This window comes from Penicillium longicatenatum (genome assembly GCF_028827895.1).
Source record: "Penicillium longicatenatum strain IBT 33135 chromosome Unknown contig_1_segment0_segment0, whole genome shotgun sequence".
NCBI classification, from domain to species: domain Eukaryota; kingdom Fungi; phylum Ascomycota; class Eurotiomycetes; order Eurotiales; family Aspergillaceae; genus Penicillium; species Penicillium longicatenatum.
The window spans coordinates 2,079,619-2,107,465 of record NW_026643119.1 but is presented as its reverse complement, the minus strand read 5'-3'; the positions used below and the strand labels follow the sequence as shown (position 1 = coordinate 2,107,465).

Sequence of the window (27,847 nt, the reverse complement as noted above, 5' to 3'; positions counted from 1 at the left end):
GGGTCGTAATCAGATCTTGGTCGGTGATCCTCGGGCCTAATCGACGAACGCCAAGATTTTGATCGAATCAATTGAGACACCCTGACGACATAGGGGCATGACGAAACTAACTTTGCATAGATGCCCGCACTATTTGATATTCAGGAGTTCCATTGATCGCGATGACAGGCTATTCTGAACGAAAAGCTATTTCATCGGGAAGATTCTGTTGCACCTGCTGAACAACCACCATGGCTTTAAAAATGGTAGTGGCTGTGGCCGTTGCTTTACTATTATACGTGAGTTGATTCGATTTTCTAAATGTAATTCAGCTAATGGTTCCGGTTAGAGTATCGCACTTGTGGGTTACCGTCTGTTCTTCCATCCCTTGGCGAAATACCCCGGACCACGTCTAGGAGCCATCACGCATTGGTATGCAGCCTACTATGCATGGCAGGGAGATCTTCATATCATTAGCAGAAAGTGGCATGATCGCTATGGTACGCTCCACAAGACTGGACTCTACTTACTCCCAATACTAATACTTGTGCAGGCGATATCGTGCGATTCGCTCCAAACGCCTTAACTTTTAATACCCACACCGGACTAGACACTATCTACGGTGTCAGGGCAAATGTGGTGAAATCAGAGGGCTACAGCTCACTGAGCGCCAGTCGACAAACTCCTAATACCCTCACTGCTACTGACAAAGCCACCCACGGCTTTAAGCGTCGCATTCTGGCGCAGGTTTTCTCCACCGAGGGGATCAAAGCCATTGAAGAGCGTCTTTTGGTAAATATTCGCGATTTCGTCGATCTAGTCGGACAGAAAGGAGATGAATATGGAGAAGTCAAGAATGACCATGATTCTGAGAGGGATCATGGATGGTCGAACACGAAGCATCTAGCTCCTATGTGTGATTGGATGACCTTTGATGTTATCGGCGATCTTTGCTATGGAAAAGACTTCGATATGCTGCATTTACCTGACATGCGATGGTTCCCTTCTGTGGTACTAAAGATCACGCAGCGCAGTATGACGGTAGGAAATGTCGAGGCCATGTGCCGTGTCCCTTACCTTCAACGGCTACTAACGTTCCCCAGACCCTCATGCAGCCCAAGTTCTGCAATCTGAAGATCGACCAATTCTTCATGTCATCCAAATTCAAGGACATTGTCAACGCCGGTATCAGAATTCGCGAGCGTTCTGAGGCCCGCACACGTCTAGGGAATGACATCAAGCAAAAAGATCTATTTTATTCAATGATGAACACAGCAGATCCCAAAACTGGCCTTCACTTCACCAATAAGGATCTCTGGGTGGAATCAATGCTCCTGATGACTGCAGGTACGATAGCACTCTTCTCTAATGTCACGTCCAACCCAAGCTCACCCCTGAAATCTAGGCGCCGATACCACCGCCACGGCATTGGCAGGAACATTCTTCCACCTTGCCCACAAACCTGACCTCCTCGCCCGCCTAACCCAAGATATCCGCAGCACATTCACCACAACAGAGGAAATCCGTACAGGGGCAGAACTGAACTCGTGCGAATTCCTTCAAGCATGTATAAATGAAACACTGCGTCTAGCACCCTCCGTCTCAACCACTATTCCACGTACCGTCCTCAAAGGCGGCATAGTCATCGACCAAGAATTCATCCCTGAAGGAACGATGGTGGGAACAACGACGTACGCTATCCAGCGGAACCCGAACTACTTCACTGCGCCAGACGAGTTTCGTCCACAAAGATGGATCGTCGATGCAGAGGCCGGGGTTGATGAGGAGAGTATTGAGATTGCGAAAAAGGCGTTTTGTCCGTTTAGTGTTGGGGCAAGGTCTTGTGTGGGATGGAAACTTGCTTGGACGGAACTGAATCTGGCGGTTGCGAGAACGCTATTTAGGTATGATATGCGGTTGGCTCCTGATGCGCGGTGCTGTGGGGGTGAGAGGGAGGATTGCGATTTTCGGTTGAAGGGGTGGGTCACTTCTGCTGTTGAGGGGCCTTGGGTGCAATTTCGGGAGAGATGTTGAGGTTTGAGTGTATAGGAATGGTTGGACTGTGGATGAGATTTATGCGTTTATGATTTAGATGAAGCAATAGAAATACATTTACTCTGAAAGTGCGGTTTCATGTTTGCTCATCCGTGTTGACGAGGGGAATCTACAAAATCATCATTAGAGAGCCTGGACGCTGATCTGTAGTATTCACTTCTCTGAGAACAGATATGGGTGGTGTCTCCTGGGTGAGCTGCCTATTAGGTTGGGGTAAGTCAGATCAATACACATAGAAAAGATACAGAGGGGGATGTCATGATCAAGTAGCTATAGTGGATCCCGGGAGACTTATTGAGTCATTTCAGGTGAAATAGGCTGGAACTGCATGTGCATAACTTGCGTTGCTCTCGTATCAAATGCATTTGATGCATGCGGACCTCGGATACCCCGCACAAACCGTAGGCCGAAGTAATCCTGTCGATCAAGCCCATCTCCACATTGATATTTCAGCCATCCCCTCATCTTGCCAATGTGTTTCAAAACTAAGTCTTGCATTTGAATACGAGACTCATCATGACATCGCAAGTAAGGAAATGGCCCTCGAGAGAAGGTAAGGAACCGCCATCATTGGAAACCCCAGGCGCTAAGAATATCCAGGCTTCACGGCGGACGTACTGAGCCGGTGGATCCAACGCACCGTACTTGACCCACGGAAGGTGGTGCCTCTACTAGCGCTGGCACATTACACTGTCAAGGGTCGCGAGCTTACCAAGTCGCGCCCTCACCTCCTCAAGGCGCTTAGGTCCCTTGCTGCTTTAGCCGTCATCCAACGACTCTCAGCCTGGTTAGACCGCCGAGCGATCAACAATGGGGTGTCCGACCACTATGATTGGAACAAAGAGGTAGTCGTCCTAACTGGCGGGAGTAATGGCATCGGTCGGCGAATCGCCCAGCTCCTAGGCGACCGCGACATCAAAGTCGCCGTTCTCGACATCTCGCCTCCAGCCGACGAGCTCCCGAACAGCGTCCGCTTCTACCAATGCGACATCACGTCGTCTGAGAATATCAGTGAGGTAGCCGCTAAGATCCGTGCCTCGTTTGGCCGCCCAACAATCCTCATCAATAACGCCGGCCTTCTTACGGCTACGACCATTCTCGATGTCTCCCCCGAAAAAATGCGCCGCATGTTCGAGGTGAACACATTTGCACACTACTGGCTGGCCAAGGAATTTCTTCCAGATATCATCGCTGGTAATCACGGGATGGTAGTTACGGTGGCTTCGCAAGCAGGGTACGCCGTCGCTCCAAATATGATTGACTACTCTGCTACCAAGGCGGCTGCTATTGCTTTCCATGAGGGCTTGGCGGCGGAGCTGGTCACTCGATACCATGCCCCCCGTGTGCGTACCGTGCTTGTTACGCAAAGTTTCACGCGTACCACGCTTATTGATACATTGACTCCCGAGGATACCTTTATTAACCCGCTTCTGCATCCCGAGACTGTAGCTGAGGGATTAGTGAACCAGGTATTGAAGGGTGAGAGCGGACATGTACTTTTGCCCGGTTCAGCCGGATTTATTTCTCAGAGGCTTCGGGGTTATCCGCTATGGTTCCAGCATAGCTTGCGGTGCAGGCTGGAGCGGTTGATTCGAACTGATTAATGTGTAGTGATATGATGCGATATGTTTCCGAGTTCTATATGTATTTGATTGGATGGGGGTTGAGGCGTAGAGTTGTACTACCTCCAGTTCCAGGCTGGGCGGATAGTCATGCCCAAGCTTATATATGTATGTTCATGGCAGCTTTAAGCGACGAATGAAATGCACTTCCAACTCGAACTCAAACCTTGGAAGGCTCCCCCTGGCAGTGGAGAACAAATTGCATCTCAATATTCTTCGATAATAGAGCATCCTAAAAGCGTGAGACTCGACGACTTGGATGGAACCTCGGAGGCATGTAGTTCTACCAGTTGACAGTCATGACGAAATCCCAGCCCCGTCCAGATGTGGCACGTGCACGTAGCTTCACCGCGATTTTGATTCGTTCCACTTAGTGCAGAGACACTTCATCCTGTGCCACCGACTCGATTCCTCACATTTGTCTCTCTTTTTTAATCAGGCATTAGCATTTGATTGCTGCATGCATTGCTCCTATTCGAAAACTTAGATATCAGTCTAGAATCCCGCGTGGTGAAGGGTGAAACTGGGGATAAGCTAGTTCCCCGATCGTTTGGCGCAACCGACCGTGGGTTCACCCAGTCTCCGCTTGACGATCCACGGTTCAGCTCCGTTGTTTACTACCCAAAACAAACCATAACAACGCCATATTCCCCGACCTTTCACTTCCCCATTCTACATTCCGACCACCTTTCCCTCCCCATATTACACATTCCTAACATCCCACATGGTGGCCTGTGCCGTTTGGGCATTCCTGTGAATTTTTGCCCACCATGTTCAAAGCCCTCATGGGCGGGGGCCGGTCCGATACCCGAAGCACGACCAGCTCCAGCTCGAAAAGCCGACGCAGAGCCGATTCTTCCAAATCCTCACATAGCCGCAAATCATCACGGGGTGACGACCGTGACCGTGGCTTGGATGAACCGCCTTACCCCCCGTCGGCCTCGGGCAGCAGACACGGTCCCTCTAGTGTCGCTGGCGATTCTGTCGCATCGACCTACATGACCGCCGAGCCAGAACCCATTGGCAGCCCGGATCCTATGATAATTGAACGGACTCCCAAACGCAGAGACAGTGACCGGGAGAGCAAGAGCTCTCGCCGCCGCACCCGCGACCGATCGGAAAGTCGAGAGCGCGATAAAGGGAAGAGTCGTCGCAGTGTTGTCGATGGGATATATGATGATGACGTGGATAATGAACGCGACCGTCGTGAGCGCCAGCGCACACAGCCTGTGGAACCGTACGTGCCACCTATCTCTACAGCTATGCCATCTAGCGCACCGGCTGCGCAATTTCCTATCGACATGGGCGCGCCGGGATTTTCGCAATTCCCCGGACAGTTTCCCCCCGGACCATCCTCTGGCTCGCCTCATCATGATGCCTCACCTCATCATGTTGTCTCACCGCCAGCTCCGTTTGATCCACATGTCCAGCAGCAGTTTCCTGGCCAGTTTCCGGTCACGTCGGCGGGACCTTATTATCCCCCAAACAACCCTGCTGGCGCTGCTGCGGACTACTATGGCGATCAAGGACAATCTGTTGGTGAGCAGCCGGGAGTTCGGCCTCACAAGCCGGCAATAATCCCTAATAGCCAGGCGCATCTGATGGCGGCCTCGCCGTCAGCCAACCCCCCTCCCGAGCCCAGTAGTCTTGGTGAGCTTGGGGCTGCGGCAGCTTATTTTGACAATGATTTTCAAGTCCCCGCTGTGCCAGCGAATACCACGTCTTCCAAGCCTCCCAAGCCTGGCAAGGTCGAATCCAAGCCTAGCAAGATTTCATCGTCAGGCGCTGTCCCTGCTGTTGCAGCAGCTGGAGCAGCTGCTTATGGATTAAGCAATGCTATGTCCTCTCACCACAGCGAATCCTACAACGCAACGACAGCTATCCATCAATCTAACTCGTACTCGCAGCCCGCTGTCCCAAATAGCAGCGTTCCAAGTGCCAACAAGCCTCCTCAATCCCATGGCATCGGTGCTGGTGTTGGCGTCGCAGCTGCAGGCGCGGCTGCCGGATACATGCTTGGCCATCAACATCATTCATCTAGCCCCGAGCATTCATCACAATATACCTTCCAAAATTATGATCAGCCTCACTCGGCTGGTCTGCCCCCTCATGGCTCTGGTCCTAATAATGCCGTCATACCCGGAGGCCCCGAAGGGTACCCCATGCAAAACCCTGGCTTTTATCCCCATGGAACTGGTGCCCTTGCTATGCGACACCGCCCACAAGGTCCTCTTTCGAAGTTCGCAGACTTTTGGCGTGACCCAGAAGGTGTCGGCAGGTTCGAAGACTACACAGAGTTCATTGGTGTCTGCAAGTACTGCTTTGAGCCTGGATCTAGCTGTCTTGATGCTCCTCGCAAGCACCATTATCATGGGCGCCGGCACTCTTCTGATCGCTACAGCAGTAGTAGTGCTTCTCGAGTAAGCAAGCTCAGTCGATACCAATCGTCGGAAGACGAAAGCCGTCGACGCAAAAAGTCACACAGGTCAAACAAGTCTACTTCCTGGCTTCCAGCACTGGGTCTCTTTGCTGGTAAAGAATTCAAAGACTCTTATAGTGTTCGCCCTAGCCGAGTCGTAGATGACCGTGTTTCGTCCTACGACGCTGAAACTACCTCGGTTTCCGACCGCAGGAGTTATACTTCTCGAGGCGTGATCCGCCGACCTGGCTCCCCAAGAGAGCATTATCCCGAATCGAGACATTCTCATCGAGCCGGCTCACGGTCCCGATCATCGTCGCCCTCTGGTCGTCATTCATTCGTGAAGGAGGCAGCGCTGGGAGCTGCAATTGGTGGTGCAGCGCTGGCTGTTGCGAAATCAAACCAGCGATCCCGCAGCCGTTCTCCTTCTCGAGTACAACGACGCAAAGAGTCTTCTTCCAGCTCATCTTTCCTTGATGTCTCTCGGCCTTCCAAATCCGGCGGTGGATTTACCTCATTCTTTACTTCTTCATCGGATAATCGCAAGAAGCAGAAGAAGAAACGGACCAAGCGCAAAGGCTTTTTCTCTTTCAACAGCTCGTCATCATCCTCGCTTGATGCTGATTTGGCCTTTGGAACTGGCTTCTCAAAGAAGCTCAAGTCCAAAAAGGAGAAAAAGGGAAAGAAGAAGGAGAATGTGGATGCGGCGCTCCTGGGTCTAGGGGCTACAGCAACTGCTCTTGCTGCTTCGTCCCCTGGTCGTGGTCGAACCACTGGCCAGATACTCACTACCAAAGACGTTCGATCTCGCCGTTCCAACTATACGTCTTCGGGCAACGAAGAATCAGAATGGATTGATGCCGAATCGGACGACCAATCATCTGAAAGTGTCGCCTCTGCACTCGCATTTGGAGGTAGTAGCGCTGATTCGGGATCAGACTCGAGCCGCAGTGGCTGGGGTTTCTTCGGGTTCAACAAAAAGAAGAAGAAGAGCAAGAAGGATAAGAGATCCTCTCTTGGCAATGCTGCCCTGGCTTCAGGTGTCGGTGCCCTTGGAGGTGCCGCTCTAGCTTCTATCGCTCGTGACCGCGACAGCCGAGTCTCAAATAGCTCTGGAAGCCTCCAGCAAGTTTATCCCACCGCGACCTCCGACCCGACTCGATTTGACGCTACCAGGGTATCTCCATCGGTAATGTCAGGCGAACCACCTCTGGTCCGCCCTGGTCCTATTCCGCTGCAGCAGCCTCAACCCGTTACGCCTGTTTCTCAAGCCGTCTACACCACTCAAGGGGGTCTACCAGCCTCAATCCCTGCATACAGTGCTCCTGAGGCGCCTCTTGTTTTTGCCAGCGATTCTGTATTTGATCAGCACTTCCAAGGCTCCCGAGACCCGGCAGGAGTCGCTGAAGACCGTCAATATGATCGCCGGAAGCACCGGCGCAGTGACTCTTCCCCCATTTTCCCCATCCAAGAGAGTTTCATCTCTGGTCCAAAGCGTCGATCTACCACTAGAGAAGCAGCCTCTGTGTCTTTTGACCTGACAGAAAAGCAAGAGGAACAGCAACGTCTTCGCGAAAAGCACGCACCTTCAATTGCGGACAATACCTATCCAGCTGTGCAGTTGATCGATCGTGAAGCGGAAAATGCTAAGCGAGAGGAAGCTCGACGGGAGTTTGAGCGTCAAGAGCGGCGTCGCAGAGAGCAAGAGGATGAGGACCGTCGCCGCAGACAGCAAGAAGATGAAGATCGTCGCCGCCGAGAGCAGGAGGCTGAAGATCGTCGCCGCAGACAGCAAGAAGACGAGGATCGTCGTCGCAGAAAACAAGAAGATGAAGATCGTCGCCGTGATGCTCCTACAGAAAAAGATTCATCATCTTGGGTCGAGGCTGCCGCCATCAGTGCCTTGGGTGGTGCTGCTACTAGTACTCTTATCTCATCTCGCAAGACCGATTATCCAGAAGCCTCGGAGGCCAGCTCAGATCGTTACAGCAAGCGACGAGAGAAGCGCCGCAAAGAGCGAGAAGAGAGCCGCATGGAATCATCCATGGTCTCAAGGCCTGATGTGACTATGCCCGTTGAAGAGCCAGTGGCACCTGTGCTGCACGAAGAGGAGGAAAATAAGAACTTGCCTCATCGCAGCCCCCGATCATCCCCTGTCTATGAAAGCTATGCAGACTTCTACGCCCCCGACCTCCATGGCAGCTCTGACCAAGACAAACACAGTCGTGACTCGGAAGATCGACCGAACATTGTTGAAGTAGTGCCTGCTAGCGAGCGTGAGCGAGAGCAACCCGATATCTCCAAAGATATGGATTTGGATCCGCACCCGTTCGCACGGGAGCCTTATGAAGGCTATGCTCTTCCGTTCAGGGTGCCCGCACTCACTTACACCAAGCCCACTCCTGATCAAAGTGTCAATGGATCTGCATGCGGTATTAATTCTCCCATCGCTCCTCCTGATGCATCTGTCGAACATGTGTACGAACACGAGCGTCGAGCAGATCCAGAAGCTGAGCCCGGACCCCAACATCTGCCTGAGGTTGAGCCCGAGCATGAACCGGAATATGCACCTGAACCAGAAGTCAAATCACCTGAGCGATCCACGACTGGCTCCCGAGTTTCCTGGGGCCACGACAAGACCCATGAATATGAAGTTCCTTCCTCCTCTGAACATGATCCGACTGATAATGATATCTCCCCCTTGACGACCAGACAAGAGAGTTTCCCATGACTACTTCGAAAGAAGACAAGAAGCAAGTCAGTGACAAGGACTTCGGTAATGACATTGAATTTGCTGCTATCATCGCCGCTGGAACCGAAGCAGCCGGATTTGACCCTTCTGTCGTCCTCAACGATCCCAAGTACCACACGCGTACCTCACCTCCTGGATCAGAGGATGAGGGAGTCTTTTCTCCTCGCTCGAAGTGGGGCTACGAGAAGGAAGTGCCCCATGGCTTTGTCGAAGGAGAAGTTGAGAGTCACGAGCTTGATCAGTCGAAAGATGTCCAACCTCCCGAGCATGTGATTGAGAACAAGCCTTTCTACTCTGAGCCTGAGTACATCACAAAAGATCAAGCTCCATTCCCCGAAGCTCGTGAAAAGGGGTCGATTGCACAACAGGTCATGGAAGAGTTAGATAGGAAATCCTCACCGCCCAGCTACGCTGAGCATGATGTTTTCTCCATGCCCGGTGGATTTGATACCCCCGCTGAGCCTGCAGAGTTTGCGCAGTCTCACAATGATTCTCGATCCGTTTTCTCTGCCCCCGTTGGAAAAGAAATCGAGAAGTCCAGAAAGTCTCGCCAAAGTAGCGATGACTTTGATTTGTCACGTGAAATTGCGCCGGCTGCCCTTGAAGGTGCCGAAGTCATCGATAATGAAGAGAAGAAGAAGCATCGCAAGCGTCGCTCTAAGCGTGACAGCGACACATTCTCAGTTGATGCTGAATCTGTAGTCACTGTGGATGATGATGATAAGTCCGAGCGTCGTAGGCGCCGTCACCGCTCCTCACGGGAGGACGATGATGCGGCATCCACATTCACCGTTGAAGACGATGATGGAAAAACCGAGCGCCGTAGGCGTTCTCACCGTTCCCGTGATGACGACGACGCTGCATCCACATTCACTGTTGATGATGATGACAAATCCGAGCGTCGTAGACGCCGTCACCGCTCTTCCCGCGACGACAACGATGATGCTGCATCCACATTCACTGTTGAGGATGATGATGGAAAGTCCGAGCGCCGTAGGCGTTCCCACCGCTCTAAGCATGGCGATGTTGAGGATGATGCGCGATCAACCCGTTCCACCCGATCTGTAGGTGAGGATGATGGGAAGTCCGAACGCCGCACGCATAGTCGCCATTCCTCCCGAGACAGTATAGCTGATGACCGGGATAAGCGTCGCGGCAAGGACGAAAAGGAAAAGTCCGGGGGTATCTTACGCAGTCTCTTTGGCTCCCGGGTTTCAGCACCAGAAGAGCGTCGTTCATCCTCGAGATCTTCATCGCTTGACAAGCGCGTCTCTCGGGATGCTGTTTCTGAAGCTGGGGTTGACGATGAAAGACGTCGACGCAAGAAGCGGTCTTCAAGCTCTCGACACAGCTCTAGCGGCGATAAGTTGGAAGGCTATGATTCGGACAAGGTAAGCGTAAAGGACGACGCAAATTTGGAGGAATACAGATCGAAGAGACAAGAGAAGGAAGAGCAGCGTCGACAACGCTACGGTGACATTGTCGACTCGGGAAGACGTCGGGAATCTGAGAAGGTATAATATTTTGAATTTCCTTTCTTTGTTAACTTATTGATCATGTTGCCCGCTTTTTGTACACTGTTATGTGCCATATAGTTGCTTTTCCTGGATGGTTGCAGTCACTCTGATTTATCCAATTGCACAAAACACATGAAACCCCAAACCAAAAAAAAAAGAATTTATACTAAGCATTTTATTGGTATTACTCCATGTGCAGGACGGGAAACGATCGGAATATAATGACGACAGCGACAAGTCTTTTTTAAGGGATCGCCCCGAAATGCTACCCGCGGCTGAGCGCGATGAACACGGTGCTTCGGGGCTTGAGGAGACGGCAGAGGGTGCAGCTATTGCAGCTGCTAGCTTAGCATTGGGAGAAGAGCTCTTCCGACAACGACCACGCAGTCGTTCAACTTCCCCTCGTGCTGCAGAGAAAGCCCATGACCTTGCCCCGAAGTCCCAGAGTAGACCGTCTTCGCCAGAGATGTCCCGAGACCAGGATCAATCACGAAGGATGTCCCTCAACCGGTCGACAGAATCGCCAACTGCAGTGCCTTTGCACTTCCGTCGACCTCCGATGTCCCCAGGTCTGCCCCGTTCAGTGCCACCTGAGATCCCAACTCCGCCTGGCTCTACCGGCTCTCCAACCCAATCCCGCCATCGTCGCCCGAAGTCTGTTGAGATGTCTGGGGAAATGCGCCCCCTATTTCTAGTGGAAAGACATGGATCAGCCAAGGTGGAGCCAGAGATTGATGAAAAGCTACCCTCGCTTCCATCTAGCAAGGCTTCTTCACGAGCTCCGTCTATCGAAAACCTTAGGGACCTCAATGACGAGGATGCTGTCAGAAGCTGGGAGCCTCTCGATGCTAGTCCGTTGATGGAGAGCCGAAGACCGACTGGTCTGAAAATATCCACTGAGAAAGCCAATGAGCATGAAGTAGACTACGATGTTTTTGGCTCGCAACAAGCTACCCCAACAGCAGAAAACTTTGGTGGATCTCTTGAGTCAGCTAAGAAGGAGAAGCGAAAGCCCGAATTTTATTCTCCATCCGACCTCCTCCGGGACCCTGCAGCTTATCCAGATCCCTCTTCTTCAAACATTGAGAATCTCCCTTCCCCCGAAGGGTCTGTGATTGCTGTCAGAAACCAGCCCGACAATGCTGGCGCTAATACGGAGGCTGAGGGTGAACTTGATATTCCACAAGTCTCCATTGCCCAGCCTTCGGAGGAACCTTCTGTAGAGAAATCTCTGCCTGACGCCACTGGTGTTGGGTTTTCTGAAAGTGTTGATGCCGCTGTTATTGCTGCTGCCAAGGATGACAGCATGTGTGTTGACTGTACCGACAAAGATGTCTCTGAGCCTCTCGCTCAGCCGGATAATCAACATGCCGCCGACGTTGCTGACAATAAGGTGACTGATAAGTCTTTGCCCGAAACGGAATTTGAATCATCTGTCCCTTCTGGAACAAATTTCCCAGGCTTTTCTGATGTGGTCGACGCTGCTATTGTTGCCCAGGCTTCTTCCAATAACAAGCCCGATGATGAAGAGCTAGGTGAGCCTGGCACAGCAATTGAAGAACAACCACCCACCCAACTTGAGCTTGAACCACCAGTTGAAGTTGAAGCAGACAAGGAATTGGTTCCCGAATCCTCTGAGCAGCCTACTGAGCCATCCCAGTCAGAGGAGGGGCCGGTCGTCGAGGAGACAAAGGAGACGAAGTCTCAAAAGAAGAAGAAGAAAAAGGCAAAGAAGAAGCAGGCCGATGAAAGCGCTGACTTGCCTTCCGAGCCTCCGAAGACCACCGAAGAACAGATCCCCGCGCTAGATACCGCAGAACATGAGTCACGTTCCATTGAGCCTGAACTAGCAGTCGTTGCGGACAGCGAAGTTCCTCCCGAGGCCCAGCCGGAGTCTGCACCAGCGGAAGCGTCTAGAGAGCTCGACGTGGAAACCACTCCTTCTGCTGATTTGACTGAAGACTTGGCACCCACCGATGAACAGCTTCTACCCACTACTGAGCCTGAATCAAGCTCTTCTGTGCCAATTGAGACTGCCCCTGTGGAGCCTGCAACTGCTCCTGAGCCTGAGGTACAACCCGAGTCTGAAGCTGCTGTGACCGATGTTGCCGCCGATGAACATCAGGATGAGTCTGGTGGTCTATCTAAGAAGGAGGCACGGAAGAACAAGAAGAAGAACAAAAAGAACAAGAGTGTTTCTTCTATTACCGCGGAGGAGGGTACTTCACACAATTTGACTGAGGAGCAGCCACAAGAGACGGTGCCTAGCCCTTCAGAAAGCCAATCTCAGCAAGATGATCAGAAATCCACAGCTCAGACCGGGGATATTGTTGAGAGCAGCGAGACCCCAGCCTTGGAAGAATCCACAGAGAAAGACATTGCCCAAGATTCCAGTCTTGCCGATATAGCTGTGCAACCCGAGGAGGAATCATCCGAGTTTCAGGACTCTTGGGAGATTATAGAGCCCGCAGCTGCCATTCCCACCCAAGAAGCTTCAGAGGAACCAAATGTTCAAGACATGAGCATGTCAACTGATTCGTTCACGGCCATCGAAGCGCCCACTCCAGAGTTGCAGGAGGTCGAGGCCACAGAACAAGCCAAGGATATTTCACTGCCTGAAGCTACTCCTGATGCCGCTGCTGCAACCTCAGAAGAGCCAGCCGAGACAGACTCTGATGCTTTCCATGAAGCAGTTGAGGAACAGTCTACTCCGACTGAGGAGAAGAAGGATGTTGAGACTGAGCCTTTGACTGAAACTGTTGCAGACATTGCCACTCCTGCTTCTGCCGAGCCCGAGGAAATCAACCCAGAGGACACTCCAGAGACCCAGTCAAAGAAGAGCAAGAAAAACAAGAAGAAAAATCGCAAATCTGTGGTCTTTGACGAGGGAGAACCCCACTCTGAGCTCCAACCCTCTTCTGCTACAGAACAGCTCACTAAAGATATCAACCCTTGGGGTTCAGCTTCCACTGCCCCTGTTGAAGCTCAAGAGCTTGGAGATGCTCAGTCACCTGAAGCCACAGAAGTTGCTACAGATGTGCCGGCCTCGATACCTCAAGAAATTGCTGCGGAGGCGGCACCCCTGGATTCCCAGCAAGATGTGGCAACTCAGGACCCTGAGCCTTCTCCCTCTGATCAGGTCGATGTCGATCTGGCTCCTTCCAGTGAGGTCGCGAGGGGAACCGAGGAGGTACAAAATCAGCCAACTACCGATGTTGAAGCGGAGTCTGAAGTTCCCTTGACCCCAGCACAAAAGAGGGCTGCAAAGAAGGCCGCTAAGAAGAAGGCAAAGCAGGAAAGCGTTACTTCCGTGTCGGATGAGCAGACCCCCACAGAAGCTCCCTCCAGCGAGAGTCAGCAAGCCGAACCTCAGCTTGATGAGCCCGTCCAGCTTGATGAGCCCGTCCAGCTTGATGAGCCCGTCCAGCTTGATGAGCCCGTCCGGCTTGAAGAGCCCGTCCAGCTCGGAGAGGAGCCCCTAGCTTCCGAAGAAGCTGTCGCGGATGAAGCAGTTCCCGTTTCTGAGCAGGAAATAGACACTCAAGAGCCCGAGCCTACTCCCTCTGATCAAGTTGAAGCCACCGCAATGCCTACTGGGCTCGACACGGCAACTGAAGAACCACGAGATCTGCTCACCGCCGATGTTGAAGCAGAGCCTGAAGTGCCTTTGACTGCAGCACAAAAGAGGGCTGCAAAGAAGGCCGCTAAAAAGAAGGCAAAGCAGGAAAGCGTTACTTCCGTGCCGGATGAGCAGAACCCCACAGAAGCTCACTCCAGCGAGAGTCAGCAAGCCGAACCTCAGCTTGATGAGCCCATCCAGCTTGAAGAGGAACCCCTAGCTTCCGAAGAAGCGGATGAAGCAGTTCCCGTTTCCGAGCAGGAAATAAACACTGAAGAGCCCGAGCCTACTCCATCTGATCTAGTTGAAGCCACGGCAACGCCTACTGAGCCCGACACGGCAACTGAAGAACCACGAAATCTGCCCACCGCCGATGTTGAAGCAGAGCCTGAAGTGCCTTTGACTGCAGCACAGAAAAAGGCTGCCAAGAAGGCCGCCAAGAAGAAGGCAAAGCAAGAGAGCGTTTCTTCTATTCCGGATGCAGAGACTCCAGCCGAAGCTCTCTCTACCGAACCTCAGACCAATGAGCCTGAGCCTGTTGAGTCCCAAGTTGCTGAAGCAGCTGAGCCCACTCCTGAAGCTGAGGCTGCCCCTGTCGACGAAATAAAGGAGACATCAGCACCTGAAGTGACTCCAATAGAAGTTGAGGAGACAAGGGAGCTGCAACTTGAACCTGAACCTGAGCCTGCTCAAGACCCCGACCCCGAACCTCCTAAGGACACTGTTGCAGAAATTTCTGTCCCTGAAACTCCCCAAGCAGAAGTTGAGGAGATCAAGGAACCGGAAGCTGTACCTGAGCCTACCCTGGACAGCGTCGTGGAGACACCTGCTCAGCCCACAGAAGCTGAATCTGTTAAGGAGCCCTCTGAGGTTCCAGAAGAGAAGCCAGAAGTTGAGCAGCTATCCGAAGAGCCTCCCGCTGGCTTGTCAAAATCCCAGAAGAAGAAGTGGAGGGAAAAGCAACGGAAATTACAGCAGCAGAGTATGAGCTCCAATCCTGAAACACCTGCAGCTGAGCCTGCCCACGAGCCTGAGACTGTTGCCGCTGAGCCAAGCAATGAGACTGAAGCTCCTTCCATAGAAGGCCCAGCTCCAGAGGCCCTTTCTGAGCCTGCGACTGAGATCCCCGTGAAATCCAGCAATGAAGTCCAAGAATCACTAGAGAGCGAAGCTGTCGAGCCAAGCAATGATTTTACTGAATTACCCGCGAACAAAGAAGCTGCAGTACCTACAACAGACGTTGACGCTGTGGAGCCTAGCAAAGAAACTCAAGTTGAGTCTGTGGCTGAGGCGGTCGCTCCCCTTGCCGAGGTAGGCCAAGAGGAGGAAGTTCGCGAGCCAGTCGAGACTCAACTGCCCAAGGAAGATGAGATTACTATGTCTCCTGCTGCAGAGACTCCGGCAGAGACTTCCGCAGAGACTCCAGCTGATTCTCATGAGGCTGAGACCCAACGCAAAGATCCTGAGCTGCCCGCAGTCGAATCCGAACAGCCAATGTCTGCTGCTGAAAAGAGAAAGGAGAAGAAGAAGAACAAGCGGAAATCCAAGCAGCTTGAGAGCCAGTCCGCCGCCGAGATCGAGCCCTCTCCTGAGAAAATTACCGCCGACAAGGTGGAAGAGCAGCCGACAGAGGCCGAACCTGCAGCCCCTGCTGATGTCGCTTCTTCTACTTTCGACGAAGCTCCAGCCGTTACTAAGCCTGTGGCTATAGAAGCTGCCCCAGCTGCGACAGATCCCGAGCCTACCGCCACCGAGAAGCAAGACAGCGAAGAAGGCCAAGATGCATCTGCCCTTGACAAGGAAGCTCCTGTGGAAGCGTCAACGGATGATGCTCCAGGTCTGGCCCCTGAGCTTGGAAATGAGCAAGTCGCAGATGCTCCGCTTGTATCTGAAGAGATCTCTTCTGAAGCTGTGACCGCGGAGAATGTAGCTGCTATCGAAACGCCGGAGGACTCCAAGGATGCTCTATCTACGGAGAATCCAACACCCTCCGCGGGATTCACCGAGGATAAAACTATCCCCAACGAGCTTGCTGAAGAGACAGTTGTTGGGGCGGAGCTGCCGTCTGAAGCTATTTCTGGGGAGTCCGGTGGACCAGTCATCGACAATGTGTCCACTGAACAGGCCGCGGATCATGAATTGATCGACACGGGCTCAAAGAAGAAGAACAAGAAAAAGAAGAAGGGACAGGCTACTCCTACCGAGCAAGAATCCCAACCGGACTTCCAGGAGCCTTCTAAGGAAGAGCAAGATGTTGATGACCCTGCTATCAGCACAACTGTTTTGCCTACACCCGATGTCGATGCGGCTGTCTTGACAGAAGAGCCAGAAAATACCGAAGAGTCCAAGCAGCAAGACAGCCAGACAGAACCTCTCATAGTCGAACAATCAAGTGCCGAGGCTGATCAAGTAGAGTCTGAGCCTGTCTCCAAGAAGTCAAAAAAGAAGAAGAACAAGCGCAAGTCCGTCGCTTTCGAGGACAGCAATGATGTGACCCCTGCCGACTCCCAATCAGAACACGAGCCCGCCAAGGAGCTCATCATGAGCGACGATACACCGGAAGGGACTGTGCTGACAGAGCAACCAACTCAAACGTCCACAGACAAGGAGTTGAATGAGCCGGATAATACGTTAGAGGAAGCCCCAAAGGACGATGTTGAGCCTATTGAAGCTGTCCAAACTAGCGATCAGGTCCCCGAAATCGAAACCTCAGAGCGGAGTATATCAGAAGCTCCCAAAGAAATAGAGGATGCATCGACTTCTATTCAACTCGACGAGCATCCCGCCGCGGTGGATGCAGCCGCAGAAGTGGAAGAGGAAGACCCTGAATATGCCAGTCTGTCATCCAAAGAGAAGAAGAAGCGCAAGAAGCAAAAGGAAAAAGAGAAGAAGAAGAATGCTAAGTCTTTGGACTTGGCCGCAGAGGAGCCTTCTACGCCGACAGAGTTGCCCCATGAACCCGAGTCCGAAGTTCTTCAACCTCAGGATGACATAACTGCCACTGTAGAGGACAACAAGGCTGTTGAACTCGTTAATGCCGACGCCGCTCAACCAGAAGGCGCCGACATCAAGCAAGAGGCTGAGACGAGCGAACCCCCCGAAGCTACTCAAATCACTGAGCCCGAGACAACCACCAGTGCTGAGGAAGTCACCGGTAAGGAAGTCACAGAGCCAGCTCAGCTGGATGAGCAACAGCTAATCATGACCATAGCCGAGCCCCCCGTTGAAGCAGATGCCTTGCCGGAGCCGGAGGGACCTTCTGAGCCTACCACCGAGGCAGAGCCCGACACTGAAATGACTGCCGAGGAGCGTCGCAAAGCAAAGAGGGCGGAAAAGAAGAAAAAGCGCAAGTCGAAGAATCTCAGTACCGATGACGCCACCGCTGAATCCGATCCCACCGACGCCACAATCATCGCTCAGGGAACCGAAAAAGATACTACGGAACCCATTGCATCCGTTACGGCTCCCTCGCCTGCGGAAGATGACGGTAAAGAACATCAGTCCCACGACATTGGAACGCCCGACGTACCGGCACAAATTTTGACTTCGACTGATGACATCGTATCTTCGCAGGTAGAGCAGCCGCAGTTAGAGAATCTTTCAGATTATCCTCCCCAACCCGTGCTTGAGCGTTCGAATGATTTTGGCAAAGCGGATAATGGTATTGAAAATGAAAGCCAAGAGACTACCCCCATTGCGCATGAGACAGAGGAAGCAACGGCTTCAATGGAGAAGGAGATTGGTGTTGAAAAAGTCCTGGAAGAGACGGCAGGAGAGACAGGAGAAAAAGGGTTAGAAGATGTACTAAAGGAGGAGCTAAAGGAGGAGGAACGTGGAGAAGAAAACGTGGAAGTTTTTGATTTGAAGGATGAGCTACCAACGTCAGAAAAAGAGATGGCCGCGAACGAGGAGCCGGCACCAGAGGTGCCCGATGAGACACCTGCTGAGAGCACCAAAGATATTGCTGCTTCTCCTGACCCTGAGCCAGCTGCCTTTGAAGGGCCGGAGACGTCCAAAAAGCAAAAGAAAAAGAATAAGAAAAACAAGAAGAAGCTCCAAGAGGAGGAAAGCGTTGAAACAGAGCTCTCCGCCAAGCCAGAGCTACCGGGTGCAGAGGACAAAGAACAGCCAGAGACTGTGCCCGTTGCCCTAGAGGAAACCAAGACCAAGGAGATCCCTCACCTTGAGTCCGCACCAGCTATCGAAGACATTCCGGTTGATCTGGACCAGGCCACAGGCGATGTGCCCGAGACCCAGTCAGTTGAAACCGTCGGCCCTTCCGGGGAAATCGAGAAGACCGAAGAAATGTCTGACGCCGAAGCCCAAGTCAACGCACCAGGTGAAGTATTTGAGCCTTCTGCCACAGGATTCAAAATCTCCGAAGGACATACCGATCCGCAGGATAAGCCGGAGGCAGAAGATGCTACTGAGGCTACAGAATCCGCAGTTCTCTCTGAAAATGTGGAGGAGACAAAGGATATTTCACCGATGGCCATCAAAGAGGAACAGCCGCCAGCTGCAAGCAATGAAGTTGAATCTGTTGAGCCTTCTACTGATCTCCCATCCCAGGAGGCCGCAGTGGAGCAAGCAAAGGAAGCTCCGCCTCCAACTTCGGAAATGCCAGAGACAGCTCCTGTGGACACCGTTACAGAACAATCTGTTGATGAGTTTAAGGGCCTGAGCAAGAAGCAGAGGAAAAAGAAGATGGCAGAGAAGGCTGCCGCTGCCGCTGCTGCCGCCGCCGCCTCCGTTGCTATCGACGGCGAAAAATCAGTTCAACCAAATTTCTCTTTTGATGAGGTTTCAAATACTGAACATGTCCCAGAGGCCACTACAGAAGCAGCTCAACCGGAAGATCTGCAGTCTGTTCCAGATGTTCAGTTGCAGCCAGAGCCTGCACATGTGCATGCCAGCGAGCAGCCTGTATCGTCTATTTCTCAACCCGCCGAGGATGTCTCCGATAATACGATAGAGACACCGCAAGAACCGGTTGAAGATGCCGTGGAAGAGAAAGTTGCGGCTACTCCCGAACTCTCGAAAAAGGAAAAAAGAAAGGCCAAGAAGAAATCTCGACAGGAATCTTCTGACCTGACTTCTGATCCCAATGAGCTAGCAGCCCGTGTCTCCGAGGCTGAAAAACCAGAGGTCGCTTTGAATGTCGAGACGCTGGGCACAGAGGAGCCCAAAGACACTGTGCCTGAGCCAGAGTTCCCGACCGATGAGCCCGTGGTGGAGAACGTTCGCGAGATTGAGGAGATCGAACCTGCCGCAGGCCTCGAATATGAAAAGCCTGTAGAGAAGGTTGAGAGTCAACAAGATTACGATACTCAGAAGACCGAGACTGCCGTTCTATCAGGTCCTCTTGATTTGACCTCGCCAGCTGAAACTGAAGTGCCAACTGCTTCTACCGAGCCTGTCCGAAAGGAAACCACTCAGACACCGGGCCAGGAGTTCTCCCTTGAGAGAGCAGAGGAAAATGACATGCCGGAAGCTGAAAGCCAGGCACAAGCCCAGGAGCAAGATAAAAAGCCTTTGACTGAAGACTCTGTCGAAGACTCGCCTCAACAGGCTGAAGGTACCATCCTTGATTCAAAGAAAATGTCTAAAAAGGAATTACGCAAGGCCAAGAAGAAGGGCCTTCTACTGGAAAATTTGCCAGCAGATCAGGAGGAACAAGGCATGGAAAGCTCAACTACACAGTCAAGAGATGCAGAAATTTCAGCACCAGAGTCCACTGTGGAAATTGAAGAAATGCCTTTCTATGAAAAGCAGCCCGCATCCGAACCTGAGCAACTCGAAGAACAGGATTTACAAACCCGGCCAGAAGTCGATACTCTCACAGAGTCAGCACCGATCCCCTCTGAGTCAGCTACGAATGATCCAGAACCCTCCCTCTCACGGAAGAATTCTAAGACCTCAAAGAAGGCGAAGAAAGCCGAAAAGAGCCAAACCTTGGAAATCGAGCCACTGTCCGAGGTGACCGACGACCTGGAGACTAAATTGCCCATCGACAAAGAATTGTCTCTCAAAGAACAGCTCGAGCTCGAAGTTCCGACGTCAGATGAGACAAACCAAGATGAGGAGTGGCCTAGAATTGAGTGGGAGCAAGGCAAATCTACAAGTACCGCTCCTACTCACGATCACACTGCTGAGCCTGAGCATGAGCCTGACACTGCCATTCCAGCTTTCGAAGCCATTGAGGAGTATGATGAGCATGCTATCCCCGCGGCATTGCAGGAAGCCAAGGAGCTACAGGCAGTATCGGATGAACCGCTGAGTAAAAGCGCCAAGAAAAAGGCCAAGAAGAACAAGAGGAAGTCTGAGCAAGCAACCCTGGCAGAGTCCGCTGAGTCTGCACAGGAGCCGTCACATGAACAGACTGAGTTAGCCACTGAATCGACGCCAGAGGCACCAGCAGATTTCTCGGCCTCCGGCGAAATTGAAGTTGAACCTCCCGCCAGATCTCTGACCCCCGGAGGATCCAGCGTTGCCAACCTTTTCCCTGGATTGCCTCGTGCAGGGTTTCGATTGAAGAAGACAGCCGCGTCGGTAAAAGATAGTGCTGAGGATGAGACGACAGAGGACTTGCAAGCCAATCGCGACATCGCGATCCCCGTCTCGGAAGCACCCCCCTCCGCGGCTACCGAACCTAAAGACATACTCGAAACCACTCCTGACCCGCTCCCTGGAGCTACAAAAGAGATCGATCTGCCTGTGGAGCATTATGCTCCACCCGCCAAGGTTATCTCCGAGGAATCTACAAAGGAGCCAAAACTTCCGGTGCCTGATGACGTTTTCGTGGAGGAACCGGCTTCAAAACCGGTGCACTCTGGATCGTTAGAACGATCTTCTATGCTTTTCAGCTCATCTCCGTCTACTCACACCGAGGAGCCGTCTTCGCCCCGGCATCTCCTGCCATCCCAAATGGAGGTTGCCGCTGACTCTTCTTGTGAATTGCGCCGAACTCCTTCAGTTATCCACGGGCGACATCAGCATACTCCCCGCACGTGGAACTTGGATGAACAATCTATCCCAGCGATGGCCCCTTCACCACCTCGATCTCTCTTTGGAGGACCATTCGGAGAGCACGATTCAATTTCTCGGCCCCGGACTCCACTAGACCCGATTGCGGAACAGGAACCAGGGGACGGACACAGAGCGACCATGGCTCAGCATGGGACGCCCCGCCTGGAGATCAAGCCAGAGCATGTCTTACGACCAGTTACTCCCGAGCGACCTGTTCCTACTGCACGAAGTATTTCCCCCGTGCGAAAGTTTACAGACAATTCCCATGGGCGGGAAGCATGGCCAACACCAGAAAATGAAGCCCGTCGCAGCCAGGAAGAGTTGACCAAAAGCCGCAGCGGCGGCGAATCCCCTATTCTGAAAACACCCGAGCAGGGGATGCCGGTGTTGAGGCCCTCTGGTAGCAAGGGCAAGCTGCGTCGCACGAATCGGAGTACGAGTAGCGATCTGCGGGCGGCTAGTCGTGCGCTAGACTCCCAGCCTCCCTCAAATCTCGATCTCGATCAGCTTCCTTCCTCTTCCTCTTACGACCCCGTCACCGACAAGGGCAAGCGTCCTATGCGCAACATGTCGGATGTCTATGTAAGTTGATTATTATTGATTGCGATTCATTATTTTCCTTTTGTGATTTAAATTTTTTTTTTTCTTAGCTGTTGTTTGTTTGTTTACTAATCTTTTCTACAGGAAGGATGGGGTGAGACTCCCAGTTCCCCGCGGTCGCCCAGCCGACCGCCTAGTGTCCGTCATCGCCGAAGCATCCAACACTTACAAGATCTCGAATCTCGTCTCGACCAACTGATTTCAGACAACCGTTTGCTCGCCGCTGCCCGCGATGAAGCTGAAGAGAGATTGCGCAATTCAAGCGTCGCTCGACGAAAGAGCGACCAGGCCCTTTACACCAGTGGCGCCGACTTACGAGACAGCAAAGCCGAGATCGAACAATTGAAGAGCTCTGTGGACTGGTTACAAAAGGAAACAACTCGCCTCACACAGGAGAATGAAGGCCTCACGGCATCCAATGCTGCACTCGCTGCTGCCCATGCTGCCGAGGTGAGCAATGTGCGCGAATCGTCAACTCGCGAGCTCGATGTTCTGCGGTCGCAACATAACGACCTGTCGAGCCAGGTAGACGAGCGCGTCCGACAAGAAATTGAATCCGCTCTAGCACAGAAAGATGCTGAGCTGCGACGCCTGCGCGAAGATCTTGAAGCCGCCCGCGATAAAGTCAAGGAACTACAGCAACAGATCTCTGCGTCGGTCCACGACAATGCCCTTGTCTTTCGAGATGAGGATTATTTCGACGCTGCATGCCAAAAGCTTTGTGGCCATGTTCAACAGTGGGTGCTCCGCTTCTCCAAGCACTCTGACCACCGTCGCTGCCGTGCTCTGAGTGAACTGCATGATGAGAAAATCGCCGATCGCTTCGACAATGCCCTTCTTGATGGCACCGATGCTGACTCCTTGCTCTCTGATCGAGTGCGCCGCCGTGATGTGTTCATGTCGGTCGTGATGACCATGGTATGGGAATACATCTTCACCCGATACCTATTTGGTATGGATCGGGAACAACGCCAGAAACTCAAGTCTCTGGAGAAGCAATTGGCGGAAGTTGGCCCCCGTCGGGCAGTCCATCGTTGGCGCGCCACCACCTTGACCTTGCTGTCCCGAAGGCCAGCATTTGCCTCTCAGCGGGATAGCGACACTGAAGCCGTCGCCTTGGAGATCTTCGGCACCTTATCACGCGTGCTCCCACCCCCATCTCAAATGGAAGCGCAATTACTAGATTCCCTGCGCAAGGTGCTTCGTGTCGCTGTCAACCTTTCCCTCGAGATGCGTACTCAGCTGGCTGAGTTCATCATGCTGCCGCCCCTCCAGCCTGAATATGACACCAATGGGGATCTCGCCCGTCAGGTCTACTTCAATGCCTCATTGATGAATGAGCGCAGTGGCGAAACTAGCTCGAATGATGAGTTGGAGTCGCAGCAGGCTGTTGTACGCATCGTCCTCTTCCCTCTCGTTGTCAAGAAGGGGAACGATGTTGGTGAGGGCGACGACGAGGTTGTCGTCTGCCCGGCTCAAGTCCTCATCGCCCGCCCCGGCAAAGACAAAAAGATCTCTCGAATGATGAGTGGTGACCGGATGTCGCTGGACGCAAACAAATCCGTTCATAGTGTGGCACCTTCCACCTTCACAATGGACATGGGTAGTAATCAGTTTTGAGGCGTCACACTCAAATTGGCTTCTACCATTGACCTTGTGCTCACCATCAGATCTTGTCTTGTTCTGTTTTTCTCTTTCTTTTCTCTTGAATAATTCATGGTGCTATGCCACCTCGGCGTCCTGGCCTTTTGGTCTCGGTTATTCCCTCTCGCGGCTGGCCTCGGATTGATACTTTGGTATGGAGTAGAGTTGTTTGATATTATGATTTTGATTTCTTTTGAGATGTGCTTTTGAATGGAAAATTAACGGCCGCTGGACATGTATTTACTATCTTTGATGTCTGATGAGTGATGAACTTGTACTTCTGGCAAGTCAATTGTAATGTAATCTTTTCCATACATTTCTGGTCTGTGCTACGTTATCCTTCCTAGTTACCTCTATGGTTCTCACATCCACTGTACTGCCCGTGGTTGCAATTAAGTAATTTTCGCTGACCTCATCGATCCGTTTTAGGCAATCCAGTTCCTGGGATGATTCGGCGCTACACAGCCCTTTCCAACCCTCTGGACTTGTGCAACTTCCTTACGAGAGCTCTGTCGTCTATCATTTTATTTGCTTTTTCTTATTTGTAACCTGTGACAGCTGGATTCCTCTGCTTGGTCGAGTCGAGTCCCTGATGTTCCACACGGTTTCGCCACACGCGTCATCCTCAGCGACCAGCTCCAGGTCCACGTCTCATTGGAGCTTCGTGATCCTCAGCCGCTGGTAGTTCATCTTGGACATGTCTATAAGCTGTGGTCTTGTGAACGCCTTTCCAATCTGGTCCATGTCAGTTTGAAGCTTTCAATATTGGCAATTTGGCAGTACGGTCACACCGATAAAGTCTTGGGTGCGTCCAATCGGCGGATTCTACTACGAACCCTTCCCGAGGCCAGAGACGGCCAAAGCTCACCACCTGGTCGACTATTGGGCTGCTTTAATATACACTCTCGTTATGGATCCGCCTCATACACCAACTCCTGCACATGGAGCTTCTCGATCTCCACTTTCGCGTTCTTCTTCCCCTGGTGCAAGGAAGCGCCCCCAGCCCAACGACTACCCACTTTCCACTGATAGCAGACCCGGGAACGGTCCAATGGGCGGTGCAGGCCAAGACCAACTTTCGGCCACGTCCTCCAAGGCCCGCCTACAAACCCCCGCGCCCGATAGCAGTGCTGGCAAATCCAAGTCCAATAAGCGCAAGAACCGCCGGCGCAGACCCAAAAATCGCAAACAATCCTTCCTCACTCCCGCCCCGGAGACGTCGCATGAAAGGCCTGGAACCTCATCGGTAGCTGATGTTGCTAGAGAGCCGATGGAAGGCGATCGGCCACCCTCGAAGGATGGTCAGTCTTTTTTCAAATTGGGTAGGAATTTAAGCAATACCAGCTTGGAGAGCGAGGCATTATTGGATCATAGGTGAGTTCTCCCCACTTTCATATCTGGAGTGTCGTCAATTGAATGAATTGAAGTGTTGCTAATCCCACTTCTCCCCTAAAGAGACCAACCTATGATGCGCCCGCGTCGTGACAGTCGCCAAACTTCAACATTCCGTCCTAGCTCTCTGATATCCGGCGCCTTGCGGTCTGGCGATTTACGAGCTCGAACCAGCCCTGCAGGAGGATGGCCTCAACAATACCAGGAGGAAGACAGTGATTATTTCGAGCCCACAGACCGCACACCTTTGGTGCGAACCACACCAGGGGCGACATCAGGTCGAACTCGCTATGGATCAGATATGCGCACCAGTCCACTCTCCTCTCGCCCACGAAGAACATCCGGTCAAACAACATCGTCTCAATGCTCGCCAAACCACGGCTCATCCTATTTCCCCGAGCAAGAACGCGACTTTGATGTCAACAACCCTCCGTCGATGCCCGGGACACCGAAGCTAGGGCCGGATATAAATTACGATGATGCTATGATGACTGGTGTCGAATTTGATTTTGCGCAATCTATGGAGAATCACATGGACGCCTTCAATCGGGTGAATGATGCGGTGATCAATATAGAGGGCATGCCACATCAACACTCCGCGCCTTCGTCTGCACGTGGCTCCCCTTTATATTCCCCACATCCGGAATTTGGTTCACGACGCCACACCGTGGCAAATCTAGGCCCCCCCGGAAGATGTTTGTTTGCCCCCGGATGGGTCAGAACTCGGAGATGAAAGTTTACATGTGCCACGGGATGACACCGGTGAAAAACGACGGCGCAGACACCGACGATGGCCTGACCTCTCGGTGTTGGAAGAATGGAGTCGAGAAGAAAAGGAAGAGCGCAGTGGGGATTCCCGCGTTAAAAAGATCAACGAGCCGATGCTTATTGAGGGTCGACTGCGACCCCAGTATAAGGTATGGCGACGTGAAGAGGACGAGGCCCCTTATCGATTCACCTATTTCAACGAAGAGTTCCCGAGCACTATCCACGCACAGACTATTTCAGAGCTGGTGCAACCGGGTGGTAGTTTTCGAGAATTGTTCATTCCTGACCCTCCTGAACTAGAGGACTCCTCGTCTGAGGAAGGAGACGATGATAACCACTCTTCCAACGAGCATACTGCTGGTCATTCATTCCATCCTCCCGGCAGTGGGCCCCGGGTAGCTACGTCACATGAAGAATTGCGTGCTACGAATGGTGGAAATACCCCGAGGACATTAAATACTACCAAGGATGGCCAAAATGCCATGACAGCCACCACAGCCTCCACAGCTGAGACCAAAGGACATCAGCGTTTGTCTGTTATCAGTGAAGTACACCAAGAATCCAACCGAGGAATCTCGCCGACATATTCAAACAACGGCGTGAAGCCCAAGCGGTATGGCCCCCGCCCGACATTTTGGCTCGATGTTCTTTCGCCAACAGATGCGGAGATGCGAGCTATTGCAAAGGCATTTGGTATTCATGCATTGACTGCTGAGGATATCATGATGCAAGAGGCACGAGAAAAGGTAGAGCTATTTCGCAGTTACTACTTTGTAAACTACCGTACCTTTGAACAGGACACCAACAGCGAAGACTACCTCGAACCTGTCAACATGTATGTCGTTGTTTTCCGCGAGGGAGTGATTTCCTTCCATTTTTCACAAACACCCCATCCCGCCAATGTACGGAGGCGTATTCGACAGCTCATGGACTATTTGATCCTCAGTTCTGACTGGATCTCGTACGCCCTGATTGATGATATTACCGATGTGTTCGGTCCACTTATCCAAGCCATCGAAAATGAGGTCGATGAGATCGATGAGATGATCATGCAAATGCACTCATCCAGCAAAGAGGGGTCCGCGAATGACAATGTACTTCCCTCCTTTGCACCTGGCGAAATGCTTCGACGGGTGGGCGAATGCCGCAAGAAGGTGATGGGGCTCTACCGGCTGCTCAGCAACAAGGCAGATGTGGTTAAAGGGTTTGCGAAACGCTGCAACGAGCAATGGGAAGTGGCACCTAAATCAGAGATTGGTCTGTATTTGGGCGATATTCAGGACCATATTATGACCATGACAGGCAATTTGACACACTACGAAACGTGAGTTTACGTTCTCAAACTTTCGCTCTGCGTTTAGTTTTCGGTTGAACATGTCGCTAACTTCATTGGACAGGATACTCTCTCGGGCGCATTCCAACTACCTAGCTCAGATCAACATCTTGATGAATGAGCGCCAGGAGCAGACTGCTGATGTTTTGGGCAAGTTGACTGTACTGGGTACCATTGTTCTCCCCATGAATATTATTTGTGGTATGTGGGGTATGAACGTGAAAGTCCCGGGCCAGGATATCGATAATCTGTCTTGGTTCTGGTCGAGTAAGTCTTCTTTATCCCCTTTTTTACTTCTACCTCTAAAACCTTTCAGTTACGGCCGGTTTGTCCGTCTTTGCCTTGCTCTCATTTGTGATTGCCAAACGAGTCTACAAGATTGTGTAGACAAGGCTGCGGTTCCCACCTTTGGAAATTCTAGATACCCTGGGTTTATTTCTTGCTTCAAATGTGATTTTCAATTCTTTTCCCCCTGTACACGATTTATGGGGTTGCTCAGAGCATACGGCGGCGTTGGGTTTGTGACGATAAACGGGTCATATATTGGGGATTTGCCTATTTCTGCCCAAAATTCTTTTGTTGTACACTATGTTGTGTTTGGTGTGTCTAGAACTGTATATACCACCCAACTTGGAACCAATCAAATCATGTTCATATGTTAGACCTACCAGTTGGCATATTGTATACGTGCCTTACCTAGAGAGGAAATGGCCCACCCATCGCTGTGTTCCCTATCACATTTGACACGGCAATCATATCTTGCCGCACGCTTGGAACTTCACAAATTTCCTTACATCATCATTTGACGTTGATTCCTTGCTTGACATTTACATACTGTACAATTATAGATACCTCACATGTAGTCCTGGAACCTAAGCAGGTACCAGGAACCACAGCACGACACATTCGATTCGGTACAGTATCATAGTCTACCTGGCACCCTACTGTACTTAAATTAGCGATGGTCTAAAGTGTGGCTTTCTTAGCTACTCCTTAGTTCAATACCATCAACTAGGTCTTGGACTATCAAGAACCCGGTTCCTATGTAGGTGATGGAGCCTACTGTATTGTTCGCTATATTGATTCGGCAATTTCCACTAATTATGAAGTCATCGTGAATA

The 27,847-nt window shown here is 51.9% G+C and overlaps 5 protein-coding genes across 5 annotated transcripts; all 5 read left to right on the top strand.

Moving 5' to 3' along the window:
* Positions 1–230: 230 nt before the first annotated feature.
* On the top strand, positions 231–2,013 carry N7484_001555 (cytochrome P450; the record flags this gene model as incomplete). Its single annotated transcript, XM_057111975.1, has 5 exons — positions 231–278; positions 329–479; positions 533–1,020; positions 1,083–1,326; positions 1,385–2,013. 5 exons carry the CDS (start codon positions 231–233, stop codon positions 2,011–2,013), a joined length of 1,560 nt encoding a protein of 519 aa, XP_056976712.1.
* Positions 2,014–2,550: 537 nt separating this feature from the next.
* N7484_001554 (short chain dehydrogenase/reductase family protein) lies at positions 2,551–3,638 on the top strand (the record flags this gene model as incomplete). Its single annotated transcript, XM_057111974.1, has 2 exons — positions 2,551–2,587; positions 2,635–3,638. 2 exons carry the CDS (start codon positions 2,551–2,553, stop codon positions 3,636–3,638), a joined length of 1,041 nt encoding a protein of 346 aa, XP_056976711.1.
* Positions 3,639–4,426: 788 nt separating this feature from the next.
* Positions 4,427–10,347, top strand: N7484_001553 (uncharacterized protein; the record flags this gene model as incomplete). Its single annotated transcript, XM_057111973.1, has 2 exons — positions 4,427–8,728; positions 8,788–10,347. The coding sequence occupies 2 exons, from the start codon at positions 4,427–4,429 to the stop codon at positions 10,345–10,347; spliced, it is 5,862 nt and encodes a 1,953-aa protein (XP_056976710.1).
* A 259-nt stretch (positions 10,348–10,606) lies between these two features.
* On the top strand, positions 10,607–23,209 carry N7484_001552 (uncharacterized protein; the record flags this gene model as incomplete). Its single annotated transcript, XM_057111972.1, has 2 exons — positions 10,607–21,571; positions 21,674–23,209. 2 exons carry the CDS (start codon positions 10,607–10,609, stop codon positions 23,207–23,209), a joined length of 12,501 nt encoding a protein of 4,166 aa, XP_056976709.1.
* Positions 23,210–24,143: 934 nt separating this feature from the next.
* Positions 24,144–27,113, top strand: N7484_001551 (magnesium transporter CorA family protein; the record flags this gene model as incomplete). The annotated part of the gene is given in 5 exon segments (XM_057111971.1): positions 24,144–24,607; positions 24,689–25,292; positions 25,306–26,717; positions 26,791–26,993; positions 27,043–27,113. The coding sequence occupies 5 exon segments, from the start codon at positions 24,144–24,146 to the stop codon at positions 27,111–27,113; spliced, it is 2,754 nt and encodes a 917-aa protein (XP_056976708.1).
* Between the last annotated feature and the right edge of the window lie 734 nt (positions 27,114–27,847).